Source organism: Cotesia typhae, unplaced genomic scaffold, assembly GCF_013202065.1.
Source record: "Cotesia typhae breed Kobodo isofemale line unplaced genomic scaffold, CoteBio_Ctyphae contig_5, whole genome shotgun sequence".
Classification (NCBI taxonomy): Eukaryota; Metazoa; Arthropoda; class Insecta; order Hymenoptera; family Braconidae; genus Cotesia; species Cotesia typhae.
In genome coordinates this window covers 12696830-12710658 of record NW_027423757.1, presented here as the reverse complement: position 1 = coordinate 12710658, position 13829 = coordinate 12696830, and the positions used below count along the sequence as shown (strand labels likewise).

Genomic DNA, 13829 nt, shown 5'->3' with positions numbered 1-13829 from the left:
TAATATTTTTTTATATTTCAATTAATCGATTTAAGTGCTGTCATTAACGACGATGATAAATTAAAAAGGGAAATATGAAAAAATATATTTATAGTGACGATACAGTAAATAAATAAATAAATAAATATTTATACACAATCATATTATTTATTTAAATAAAAAAATTCAGTATGGAAAATATTTACTTAACATCGATATTATTTTATATTTCAATTTTTTTTTATAATGATATATTATTAATTAAAAAAAAAAATATTTAGCATAATTAAATAATTTTCTTATTTTTTTTATCGATCAAAATCATTTTAAAAAATTTATAAAATGCATACTTATATATTTAAAAAAAAATGCGTTTAAATAAATAAAAAATTGTCAGTTTTGACAATCCGTAATTGAATGATCTCTGTAATTTTATAATTTAATTATAATTATTTGAATTATTAATAAAATTAAACGTTGACATATCACCTAAAAAATTTTGCGACACCTGCCTCTAATTATTATTCGCTTACATATTTATTAATTATAATAATTGTCATTGTAATAATTTATCATAAATCCCACAAGATAAATCAAATTAAACTAAGAGTTTAAATAATAATAATAATAATAATAATAATAATAATAATTGTAAATTGATTACCGAATGGGTCAATCAATTCCCTTGTCACTGCGTTCGCGATTGTTCTACTTAAAGCAATTTTTAAATTTCTGAGTAATAAATTTTTTTTTTAATCTAATAAATAATAAGCCGCTAAATAATAAATAAAAATAAAAATAAAAATTAATAAATAATATTTATTGTTATTGTTTTTCTAGTAACACTGAACAGTGCCTCGTCAAAATCAATGTGAAAAATCTCAGTCTGCAAGTTAATAACTAACCAGCGATGTTGATATCGTATAATTAATATTTAAGATTAATTATTAAGAGATATAAACATTGCTCTGTCTTGTAATCGTATATTCTCCAGTGTTAAATAATTCCATTGTTAATATAGTTATTTATCATAATTATTATTACAGTAACAATAACAATTACAACTATAATTATTGTCATATTAATATTATTATAAAAATAAAAAAATCGTAAGAAAAATTCAGTGTCGACGGGGAAAAATTAAATAATTAAAAAACTAGTAATTTATAATTAATAATTAAGATTAAAAAAAAAAAAAAATAATTGTTTAAATAAATCTGCAAGGATAGATCCTTTTGTTTAAAAGACAAGGATTTGTCTCTGTTGGTGATATGTCACAGGATAAAATAATTTAGTTTAAAAATTTGCGACAAATGAGGCTGGCTGGATCCGCGATCGCTTAAATATTTATTTGTCATCATAAAATTGCTCAATTGTAATAACTAATGACTTTGCACACTTTGTTTGTCTCTGGTGAATAGAATCTGTTGAAAAAAAAAAAAAAAAAAAAAAAAAAAATTAATATTATTGTAAAGATAATTAAATTTTAAAAATAATTGTGATGGCGAGATTGCCGCCTGCCGTTTGTTTGCATCCGGGTAAGATTTAAATTTTTAGAATACCTCGACTAGTGTAGAAATAGTAAAAAAAAAAAAAAAAAAAAAAAAAATATTAACAGTAATAATTAATTAATTAAATAATTAAAAAAAATTTTATGTATCCCCATTACATGATAATCTATGAAATTGACATTAGTCGAATAGGTGTTTAGCCTAATTAGTGTGTGTAGGAAATGAAAAATGAAAAAATGAAAAAAAAAAAAAAAAAAATTAATTAATAAGTTTTAAAAAAATGTGGTAGTAACGTGCTAGCTTTTCATCAAATTTTCCAGCAATTTTAGTGAAAAAAATTAATTAATTAAATCTTTAAAAAATTAATTTTTTTTTTTTTTTTTACATTGATTTCTGGATAGCTAATGTACTCGCGTTTCTACGAATAATTAAATTGTCCAGCAAAAGCTCATTACTAATTCAGTATATCATTTTGCAATCTAATGAAATAAAACTAATCTAAATCCTGCCCGAGTTAGTCAGTAAAGTGAGAAAGAATAAGTTAAAAAAAATTTTTAAAATAAAATGATGAAAAAAATCTAAGCAAGAGATTTAACGGAGATTGATAAATCTATTTTTACACTTGGTCAAGAATTAATAAAAAAAAAAAAAAAAAAAAATTAATTAATAAAAATGAAATAAAATAATTATTAAAAAAATAAACTGGTAAAAAAAAAGTTACACCAGAAAAGTCTATAGTAAATGATTTAGAGCTTTATCTAGAGGTAATATTAATAAAAATTATAAGTAATTATTGATAGGGGTAGAAACGCGAGTTTTAAAAATTATTTTACAACAGATTAAAAAAAATAAATTCAGGTTTTATTTTTAATTGAAGAAAAAAGTAATGTTTAAAAAAAATTAAGAGTAATAAATAAAGAAAATATCTATTCCTTGATAAAAATTATATTGTGAGTAAATACGTCATATTTATTTTATACAGTGATATATATATATACTTACACAACATATTATATATATATATATTTACTAAGCAACTTTAAACATTTTCTACTTAACGATTAAGTACGTATAGAAATTATAAAACTATTATATATTATACATCATAAATATATAAATATATATAAAGATAATAAAAAAAAATATAACAGACATTACGTATTAATAAAAATCGGATGTAATTTACTTGGACGTTTAATAAATTACATCGGCGGATAAATAATTAAAAAGTGAAAAAAATAAAAAATAAAAAAGAGTAAACCATTTAATTAAGTGAATTAGCTTATCAAATTAAAAAAAAAAAATTCACGCTTATTTTTCCGATGAATTTATTAATTATTACAATTAAAATAAAGTTAAATATTTAATGGATATAAATGAACTACGTTAATCTCGACTGTTAATGCAGTGCTCACAATTAATCGTTTTATTTAGTTTAATTTTTAATGAAATATAAATGTACACATTCGTTTAATTTAAACGCTTATTATTTACAGAACCGAGAGCAGAAATTAATTAGCTGGTTGAATAATAGCTCTTTTGGTGTTTGCTATTTAATTTCATTTTTATCGCTAAGGTATGTGTGGTTTTCACATATAAGATTTAAATAAATAAATAAATAAAAATATATAAATAAATATAAATATATATATTATATTATAATGAAGATAATTATATACATACATATAACAAATTATATTGTATTAAATATTATAAATCGATGTCATAATAAATATGATACTCGTCATATATTTGCTTATCATTTATTCATCCTATGCTTCTTTATTTATTTATTTACTTTTTTAGTAATTTATTAAATATTTAAACATTTTTTTTAAGCTAAAATTAGTCGACAGCGAAAAATTTTTATTAATTGAATTAACAATAAAAAAAATATTTAAAAAAAATTGCACGCATACTTTTTCAAATTTTTTAATTGTGGAATTTTTTCATTTAATTTTTTTCTAATAATTTTATCAATAAAAAAAAAAAAATTCTATAAAAGTTTAAATGTCGGCTAAATAAATTTTCATACATTTTTTTATTTTTTATATTCTTCTGTTGAAAAAAATTTTATTTATTTAAAAAAATATTTTATTATTAAAATATACAATAGTTAATTATTTTTAATTTTTTAAATTGTAAAATTATAAAACTTGAAATAAAAATAATTATTATTCTGTAAAAATTTTAATTATTCTGTCCGAAATTTTTGTTTAAAAATATAAATTTATATTGTCCATTTTGCCCCGAATAAATTTTTTTATTTTAATGTGAAAAAAAAGTAAAATCAATTTTTATAAAAATGTTTTTTTCAATTATTTATTATTAAAAAAATTAAAATTTAATTTTACTATTTTTAAAAATTAGTTTATTGTTTAATAAATTATTGTAAGGTAAAATATAACCTTGAATGTTATTGGCTTGAGGGAGCAGTCGTGGCCGAGTGGTTAAGGCGTCTGACTAGAATTTAGTTATCACAATTCTAGTTATCAGATTCCCTCTGGGAGCGTAGGTTCGAGTCCTACCGACTGCGAATTTTTTTTTTTTTTAATTTTAATTATCCAGCAATTAAAAATTTTAAATAATAAATAAAATTAAATAAACAATCATTATATAAACTATTTACAGAGCATTAACTAAATTAACTAAAATTAAATTTTTTTAGATGTAGTTTAATATTTAAAATTTATAAATTACAATTAAATATAGCAAATTTTTAATCAGAACATTTATTTTCAAATAAAAAATCATAAATGACTAAATCAAGCCACATAAAAAATTTTTGATGGATAATTCCATCCAAGCTTAATTAAACCTCTCATTTTTAATTATATTATGATCAAAATCTCTCAAAAAGTGAGATAAAAATTAATATCAAGTACCAGGACACTTGATCAAAAATTATCCATCTTATCTCAGCGCAAACACCGATGAATCTCTCTTGATTGCCGATGAGATAATTATAAATGACGTTATTTACGTAATCGCGTGGAAATTTTTAATGTAGATAACATGAAGGTGTATTTTTATGTGTATTTTTATCAGCGCGCTTGAAAAGTACTGACCAATTAATTTTCATAACTTTTTTATAGATAACATTTAACATATTATCGGTAGTTTTAAATTAACATCCGGTTGTAAAAAATGTTTTTTTTTTTTTTTTTTGTTCCATAAGAATTAATCACGCGGACATCACTTATTTATTGTGATAATAATAATTATATCTAAATTTTATTAAAACAAAAAAAATTAATAATTTTTTTTTACAATTTATAATTAGTGATAAATAATTTAAAATTAAATTTATGGGTCAACTATTAAAGACACAAAAAAATCGTAACAATTTTTTTTTGTAAATAATTAAATTCTCTAAAAAAAATTTTTTATAAATTTTATTTAATTTTGCGTCTTTAAGGTACAATATTAATTTTTTATTATTAAAATATAGTTTACTGATTTATGCCTAATAATAATAATCATTTTTTTTAAATTTAATATGATCTGGAAATAAATATGTAGGTCGGATTATCACGTACTTAAACTACTGACATTATCTAATTCAGGATAATAATAATTACCTGAGTTATCAATAAATCATGACACATGACCGATAGTCTAGTTATTTTTTGCGAATTACTATTCGATTTGGAGGTCGCGACAACAATGAATAAAATAAATGGAAGATAACAGCGTATGAAAAAAAAAAAAGAGAGAGAGAGAGAGAGAGAGAGAGAGAGAGAGAGAGAGAGAGTAGTCTGACTGGTGAAAGTACGAAACTACTTAATCAGTGTAGAGTGATAACAGTTGCAGTAGCATCGGTTATAGTCAGCAGAGTAGAGATTTAAATTGATTTTCATTGACAGCAATTTGTTAACTCTATTCTCACACTATTCGTAAATTAAACTTTTCGATAGAACCGAATATACCATACTCGTTCGTTCTATTCGACGAGCAGCACAAATATGTACATTCCACATCGGTTCGGCTCTCACATCACTAAATTAGTATCGCACTACTGCGTTCAATTGATTTATCGTTTTCATTTTATCTTTTTTCCACTTTTCTATCCACCTAATTTCGATTTCTTTTCAATAATGTTGAAAAATTTTTTTAAAAATTTTATTCTTCGTCGTTACTTACTTAATTTTATTGCAAAATTGTTTTATTGAGAAATTTCCACTGCGATAACGGGGTTTCGTAATTTTAAGCCAAGCGGAGAAAATAATTGATAAGTCAATCGTAAGTTGAGCTTGTTGAGTTTGCTAAAGTATTTTCTTAACGGAGTTTGTTTTATCAGAGGACTTTTTCCGCTGTGAATGCACCTGCATAAATACCCGGTTATTATATCTATATAAAATATATATCTTTATTTGTTCTATCGTATCGTAATATTATAACTGGGAGCACGTGTAGCCTCTTGGTAAGCACGTGAATTGTTTTTTTCCAACTTGATCTCTTATCTATTTATTTATTTATTTATTATTTGTTCTTCCTATTATTTATTTTTGCAACTGACAATATCATTAAATTTTTTTTTTTTTTATTTTTATTCAATAACTTTTAATGTTTGAAAATAAAAAATAAAAATAATTTTATTAATTGAAAAAATAGTTAATAATAACAATAAAAGTGATTTATTTATTAAGATAACAATATTTGCAGATCTACAATGTATATTTAAGAAATAAATAATTAAATATATTTTCTCAATAATAATCACTATCACCAGAGACTTTTAACAAGCAGTTTAATTAGATCGATCGGGATAAAAATAATGAATAATCGAAAATAATGTTTGATCACACTTGGAACGAGCCTCCTTCACGTGCCTGCAATCTTCCACAGCTGCAATGACCCTCGCTTGTTCATTCGATAACGCCAACTATTATTATTAGTTTTATCGTCAATTTTCATTGCAATTTCGCGCTGAAATAATTTAAATAAATAAATTCTTCAAGGTGACCCGTTTGGAGTTTTGAGGGTCACTGATTAACAAACTCATCATGTCATCTGGATGCCTTGCGATTATCTAAATGGTTTAAAGTACCTATTAACATTGAATATAAAATATGTATTTGCTTGAACCTGGAGGGTGCCTTAATTTACCGTCTAATGTGAGAAGTTTAAATAGATACAGCTTGAGTAAACTCTCAAGATATAATATTAACATACATGTATTGACCATATGTCATATATCATGTGTATATATATATATATATATATATATATATATATATATATATATATATATATATATGTCTTTAATAAATGTATATTTCTATTTTGTGGGGATTTAGAGTTGTGTTGCTTATATAATACGCCTATAAACAAAAATAATAATAATAATCACACTTAAATGCGCGCGCAGATCCCCGCTTTTTCCCGCCAACTTCGAGTGCTATATATGACGTCACCATTATAGGTCGGGACACTCTCAACTCAAGTTGACAATTGCTTTCGGAAGCTGAGAAATCATCATCTTCATTTTTTCAGGTTTTTATTTCTTCTTCTTTTTTTTTTTTTTTTTTTTTTTTTTAATTTATTTATTATTTCAATTTTTTATTTTAAAATTATAGTGAGTTAGAAAAATGACGCCTACTAATAAAACTTCGGAATCACTTGAGCAAATGTCTAAAAATGATACTTTGAAACTGCGAGAGCGACACATTGGGTAAGTTTTTATTTATTTATTAATTTATAATTATCGTAAAAATTATTTGGAACTTTAAAAGGAAGAAAAATGTTTAATTTTTTTATTATTATTAATTTATAAAAAATTACAAAGTCTATAAAATTAGATAAATTAATTTTTATATTTTACTGTCAAAGTTCCCGATTTTTTAAATGAATTTTTATTAAATTTTATTTTAAAATAAATAAACAAAATATAAAAAAATTTGAACCGATTATCAGGGAAAAATAATCAAAATAGGATCAGAGATTTAGGAAATTTATTGGAGGCATTATTATGGTCGAGTTGATAACGTTGCGGATGACGCCGGTAGAATCGATCATCAGTATATGTATAGAGCAGAGAGGTCCCGCAAATTAGCATATTATCACTGGGATAAGTGAGAATTGGGTTGTATGTGATAAAATGTCACGAGCATATGATAATTCATAGGTAGAAACGGCGACAACGATATTCCATATCCCGTTCAGTTCCTGTCCATGTGTTCAGTTCCAATGTATTCTCCCTCACCTCTATTCGCTCTCAAATATAATTCATATATTACATAATGATCAATAGATAGGTGTAAAAGTGTGAGTGTCTATTCGCGCGGTATTAAATTGACGAGATAGCCGAGTCCAGCATTAAGTGTATGATATAGAGTGAGAGACATAAATCCCTCATTTAATATAAAGTTAACCCGTTAAACCGACGCATTAGCACTTTGGGTACTTAAATCTTCACTTGGATGTTGCCTTTCGTCTTTCGTTTTTCGTCTTTCGTCTTATACGATATCACATGGGAAATCATTATCGTCGCTACGTGACTGAGCTTTAAACTACTGAGGAAATATTCCATCAAAAAACTTGCAATCTATGGCTGACATAAAATGATACTTGGCAATTTTTATTTATTTATATTATTAAAAGAATTCAAAAATTTTATTTCATAAAAATAATTGTTTCAAATAATAATTATTATTATTATAAAATAAACTTCAAGGTAATCGATATCGAGTACGGAAAAATTTCATCAGATAAAAAGAATTCGATAAAAACTTTGTATAAAGCAATCGTCGCGATTAGATTTTTTGTTGGTAATTATTCAGAGTGTATTAATTAATTAAAAAAAGAAAAAATTAAATAAAATTGATTACAGGCAATCGTGTAAGCTTTTTTATCGATCAAATCCTTTGAAAATTGTGAAAGCATCCGGACAATATATGTTCAATGAACGAGGAGAGTGTTATCTCGACTGCATCAACAACGTTGCTCACGGTAAAAATTATCTTTTATATATAAATAGAAAATATATAATGATTATTAAAAATAAAAAATTTTCAGTGGGACACTGTCATCCGGAAGTAGTTAAAGCCGGTCAGCAACAAATGGCTCTTCTGAGCACCAATAATCGGTTTCTGCATGACAATTTGGTAGTTTGCGCCCAGAGATTGACTTCGCTGCTGCCGGAGCCGTTGTCTATTTGCTTTTTGGTAAATTCCGGAAGCGAGGCCAACGATTTGGCCCTCAGACTCGCTGAGGCCCATACTGGGAACAAAGACGTCATTGCTGTTGACCAGTTAGTTAATTATTTAATTAAATTTTAAATCAAAGTCTACTGGGCCAGATTATTATTATTTTTTACATTTAATATTCTTAATTATAAAATAATTTAAAATTAAAATTTAAAATTTTCGATATTGCTCTATCAGTTATCAACATCTATTGCACACTTTTATTATTATTATTATTATTATTATTATTATTATTATTATTATTATTTGTGTGAACAAACACAAAAGCTCGAGGATTCAAGGTACACGTCTTGTTACTAAAAACGTAGCAAGTGCGAGAGAAAGGAATCCCCGTATTACTTTTTCCGCATTGCCGGAAGTCTATCATCCACATAATCCTCTTGTCATTTCAGGTGACACAAGATTACGTACGTGGGATGTATGGACAAGTATTATTAGCAGATCTGATGAAAATTGAAAATAAAAACAGTTAATAAATTTATTTTAAAATTATTCCGGGCCAGTAGACTTATTTTTACTTTTATGAAGCTTAAAAATATTTATAATGGATAAATTAAATTAATATAAACGAGAAAAATGTCTGATTTTAGCGCTTATCACGGACATTTGACCTCGCTGATCGATATCTCGCCCTACAAGTTCAATCAACTGGAGAACGGAAAGAAGGAGTGGGTACACGTGGTAAGAATCCAAACTCCCCTCACTTATACAATTTAATCGGGCATCTTTTAGATTCCATCCTTTAATCCTTGTCTTGGTTTTTTTTTTTTTTTTTTTTTTTTTTCCCCGAGCCGAGGAGCTCTTCACAGTTTCTCCAGTTGTTAAATTGCGATAGATGTAATAGAGACCTACTAAGTGGCGATTGTTAATCCCTGCACGCACTAGAGTCCCAACACAGTCTCAGTCTTTAAAATACTTATTTTTTGTTGAACTTTTTATGTTTTTTCTTCCTCAGGCTCCCTGCCCGGATGTCTATCGCGGAAAATATCGAGACGTGGACTATCCGGAGGAGGATCTCGGTGAAAAGTACGCTGATGACGTTAAGAGGATCTGCGATAATGTTAAGTCTCAAGGACGGGGTATTCGCGCTTTTATTGCTGAGAGCCTTATATCTGTTGGCGGGCAAATTATTCCGCCAGTTAATTATTTTAAAAATGTCTATCGGTGAGTTTTTATTATTAAAAGTTAAAAAAAAAAAATTATTTATTAAAATTAAAAACAAAAATTATTTATCAAAAATTAAAGAAAAATTCTTGATTAAAAATTAAAAAAATGAATTATAAAAATAATTTGATATTATCTAGGCATGTCCGTGATGCCGGGGGTTTATGTATCGCAGATGAAGTTCAAGTAGGATTCGGCAGAGTAGGATCACATATGTGGGCTTTTGAACTTTACGGCGAGGAGGTAATACCGGACATTGTAACGATCGGTAAACCAATGGGAAATGGGCATCCTGTAGCAGCAGTAATAACAACTCAGGAGATTGCCGCGAGTTTTAAGAGTACTGGCCTCGAGTACTTTAATACCGTAAGTAAACTATAATAATATATATTTATACACTGTATTTTATCGAGAAAGTTTCTCTGCTTTCATTGGCGTTTAAGACTGACACTATTCACTAGCAACATTTATACAATAATAATAATAATAATAATAATAATAATAATAATAATACTACCCTACTTTTCCATCGAGTTTATTGTCAATCCATAAACTCTTTACAGCCGATATATTTATTTATTTATCAGTCTTGATAATAAATAAATAATAATTGTTAAAAAAAAAACTTAATTCCAGTACGGCGGCAACCCGGTGTCGTGTGCGATAGCGAACGCAGTGATGGAAGTAATTGAAAAAGAGGGGCTTCAAAAGCACGCTGCAAAAGTCGGGGGTTACTTGTTGAGCGAATTAATTAAATTATCTCGAAGACGTACTATTATTGGAGATGTACGTGGTGTTGGATTATTTATTGGAATAGAGTTGGTACGTGATCGTGAGGAGCGAACTCCCGCGACGGCTGAGGCCAAGCACGTCGTATCCAGAATGAAGGACCAGAAAATTCTAGTGAGCAGCGACGGCCCCGATAATAATATTTTAAAATTAAAACCTCCGATGGTATTCTCGATTGAAAACGCGGATCACTTTGTCAGTACCCTCGACTACATCTTGCAGGAGGTGCAGCTTGATATCGATCAGGTACGCCTCTAATATTTATTTCATTTTAATATTTAAACTCACAAGATATTTAATCCTTCTTATTATTTATTTACCAGGTAATCGAACCGAGGACCGCGATATTCGAGGCAGTCATCTCTAAGGTGGATATCGATCCTTCGATACCAAGTCCGGCTAAATCCGTGGCTATTCGGGCGAATTAACAGATACTTTTTATAAATTTATCTTTCTTTTTTTATTGATTTAGTGTAAATAGTCTTGTAAATAATTAATAAATAATTTTAACTGACAATTGATTTATTTATTAAATATCACTTGCACAATATTTCTTTAATAATTTACAATGTCAATATTTTCTCATCCATTATCATCAGTCTTTATTATTTATTTTACTTGTCATAATTTTTCATAAAAAAAAAAAAAAAAAAAAAAAAAAAAAAAAATGATTAAATTACTTGATTTATTGAAATTTTTTTATTTATTCAAATTATCGAGTTGTAAAAAATTTATAAATACTTTTTATTCAAGGCTCCAATTAAATATTTATTAACAATTAAAAAATTTTTATTGCCTAGAAATAAATATTTAATAAGCAATTTTTTAACTGAATAAATTTAACTATTAATAACTAATAAGATTTTTCTATCAAAGTTAATATTGTAAAAAAACTAAATTTAAATTGATCATTAAGTTTTGTCATTTAAACATTACATTAATTATTAAAATCCATTAGTAAAGCGCAAAAATGAGTATGATTAGCAAATCCTCACCAGCAGTTTCATAAATTAATATTAATACAAACTATAAATCACTTATATGTCTAGATTATTCATATTACTTAACCGGATTTGAATAATAAAAGCAAGTATTAAAAAAATATTGTACCATAAAATAATTTATTAACATATAAATTTAATATCTGAATGTTGATGTTAAAATTTACAAGATTTGGTTGATGAATTTTGAATAATAAGAAGAGAAGGTAAATGCAAAATTAAATGAAAAGCTGTCACGAGGGTATAGGGTAGTCTGTAGAAGGTTCTTAATGTAATCTTAATGTACAAAACGTTAACTAAATTCGGTGAAGGAAGAAGTAGGCTATAATCCTTTTGGAAATTTAAATTATTAAGATAACTCATCATTCCGGCTGAGACAAGAGATATCAGGGACTGTTACAATTATTTATCTTGTAGTCTGGTTCTGTTGGGAGCTTATGTTTCTCATATCAACATATTGCCGAGTCGGGCAATATAAATGTAGCTCTGTTGCTCAGCCGGAGGGAGCAAGACGTAAGACGTAAAACTGAGATTACATTTATAACAATAAACCCCCGGTGTACTAGAAGTTACCAACATAAAATATAAAATTTCGCGCGAACCTCCAGGTGCTTAAGGGATTTCCAGTATTACTCAACTTGAGATAGCTTTGCTTTTCATAAATAGCCCTTTTTCCCCCAAAATTACTCACAACTTTTATTTTTTAAAGTATCAGAAGAACAAGAAATAACATACAGGATTGAATTTTCTTCCAGGGACATAAAACATCCGGAGAACTTTCCCGAATGAATTTCAGTCAAACATTTGCGCAAGTAAAACTCCCGGAAAGTTTATCAGGACAATGAGAAAAGCTTATAACGCTGTAAGTACTGCCGGGTTGTTCTTGTTACAGACTCGAACAGATGGGCAAGCCGCGAGAGTGGCAAACACTGTAATCAACGATGAAAACGCGAACCTCTGTCGGCTATCAGCGATGAGAATACTTCTGTAGTTGCTTACCAGCAAAAACTTTACCAAGAAAGTTTTTTTTTTCTTTTTTTTTTTTTTTTTCTAATAAAATTGCTGATCATTTGACTTGGGTATTTTGTTTATTTTATTAGAAAATTAATAAACATTGAATAATTAAATTCTTCTTTAATTCGAAAAAGTTTTATAAATTTTTTTCAATCATAAAAACTGCAAACTTGCTTATTAAATTAACGTTTGGAATGTTTAGAATTTAATGGCCGATTTTTATTAAATAACTGTGAAAAAAATGATTAAATTTTATATCTGAGTAATGTCAATTATTAACTGTTTCATAGAAACGCTGCAATTTCCGATGCGGTTGGAAATAAAATTCCAATTACTCAAGTTTAATTAACATTTAATATTAAATTAAAGCCAGTAATTCATGAACTGTACTCGACTTGCTCGCCACTTGCGTTTAAATAAAATTACACTGTTTAAGTATCGAATTATGACCGATATAGCCCAAGTTATAGAGCCTGAAAATAACTCTCGAAAATTTAAAATCAAATATTCGTATTATAAATTAGCAATCGTAAAAAAAGTTTAGCAATTTTTTTTTTTTTTTTTTTTTTTTTCAATAATTTATCGACAGGTAAAATTAAAAGGTCGGGAAAAAATAGCAGAGGTATTAATAGTTTAATTTAAAATACTTGAGTTAATAAAAATACTCTTTAAATAAAAGAGGATAAATATAGAGTACACATTTGTCTGTTTTCATATCAATGTCCACGGGAATAGTCAATATATCGTTAAAATTACCTCAAATATATTGCTCTCCAGAGGGTCTATCGTTTTCATTCGCTCGATATATTTGATGAGCAGCAATTTAAAATGCATTTGACATTTATTAATACCGGCTCACCGACAATACACGCATTTTTATTTTTATTCACTGAAAATTTGAACACAGTAAAGTTGTAAAGTTATTTTGGAAAAATAAAATATCAAAAGTGCTTTAAATTAATTTGTAATTTAATAAATAATTAATTTATTCAATAATAATCTTTTATTTAATAAATTAATTAAAAATAATCAATAAATTTATTTTAGCAAATTAAATTAATGAATTTATTAAAATTTAAAATGTCAATTATAAAATTGTAATATTAATAAATTTGAAATTCTGACAATAAAATCAACATAATTTGAAATATTCAACATCCTAT

General features: G+C 26.2%; 1 protein-coding gene and 1 non-coding gene across 2 annotated transcripts; both read left to right on the top strand.

The window, feature by feature from the left end:
* The first annotated feature begins 3922 nt into the window (after nucleotides 1-3922).
* Trnas-aga (transfer RNA serine (anticodon AGA)) lies at nucleotides 3923-4026 on the top strand. The gene is made up of 2 exons: nucleotides 3923-3959; nucleotides 3982-4026. It is a non-coding gene; the product is annotated as a tRNA-Ser (tRNA).
* A 2898-nt stretch (nucleotides 4027-6924) lies between these two features.
* Nucleotides 6925-11168, top strand: LOC141530896 (5-phosphohydroxy-L-lysine phospho-lyase). The gene is made up of 9 exons (XM_074248277.1): nucleotides 6925-6986; nucleotides 7070-7164; nucleotides 8323-8441; nucleotides 8508-8742; nucleotides 9289-9379; nucleotides 9654-9862; nucleotides 10003-10228; nucleotides 10499-10897; nucleotides 10975-11168. The coding sequence occupies exons 2-9, from the start codon at nucleotides 7082-7084 to the stop codon at nucleotides 11077-11079; spliced, it is 1467 nt and encodes a 488-aa protein (XP_074104378.1). The 5' UTR covers nucleotides 6925-6986; nucleotides 7070-7081; the 3' UTR covers nucleotides 11080-11168.
* Nucleotides 11169-13829: the final 2661 nt, after the last annotated feature.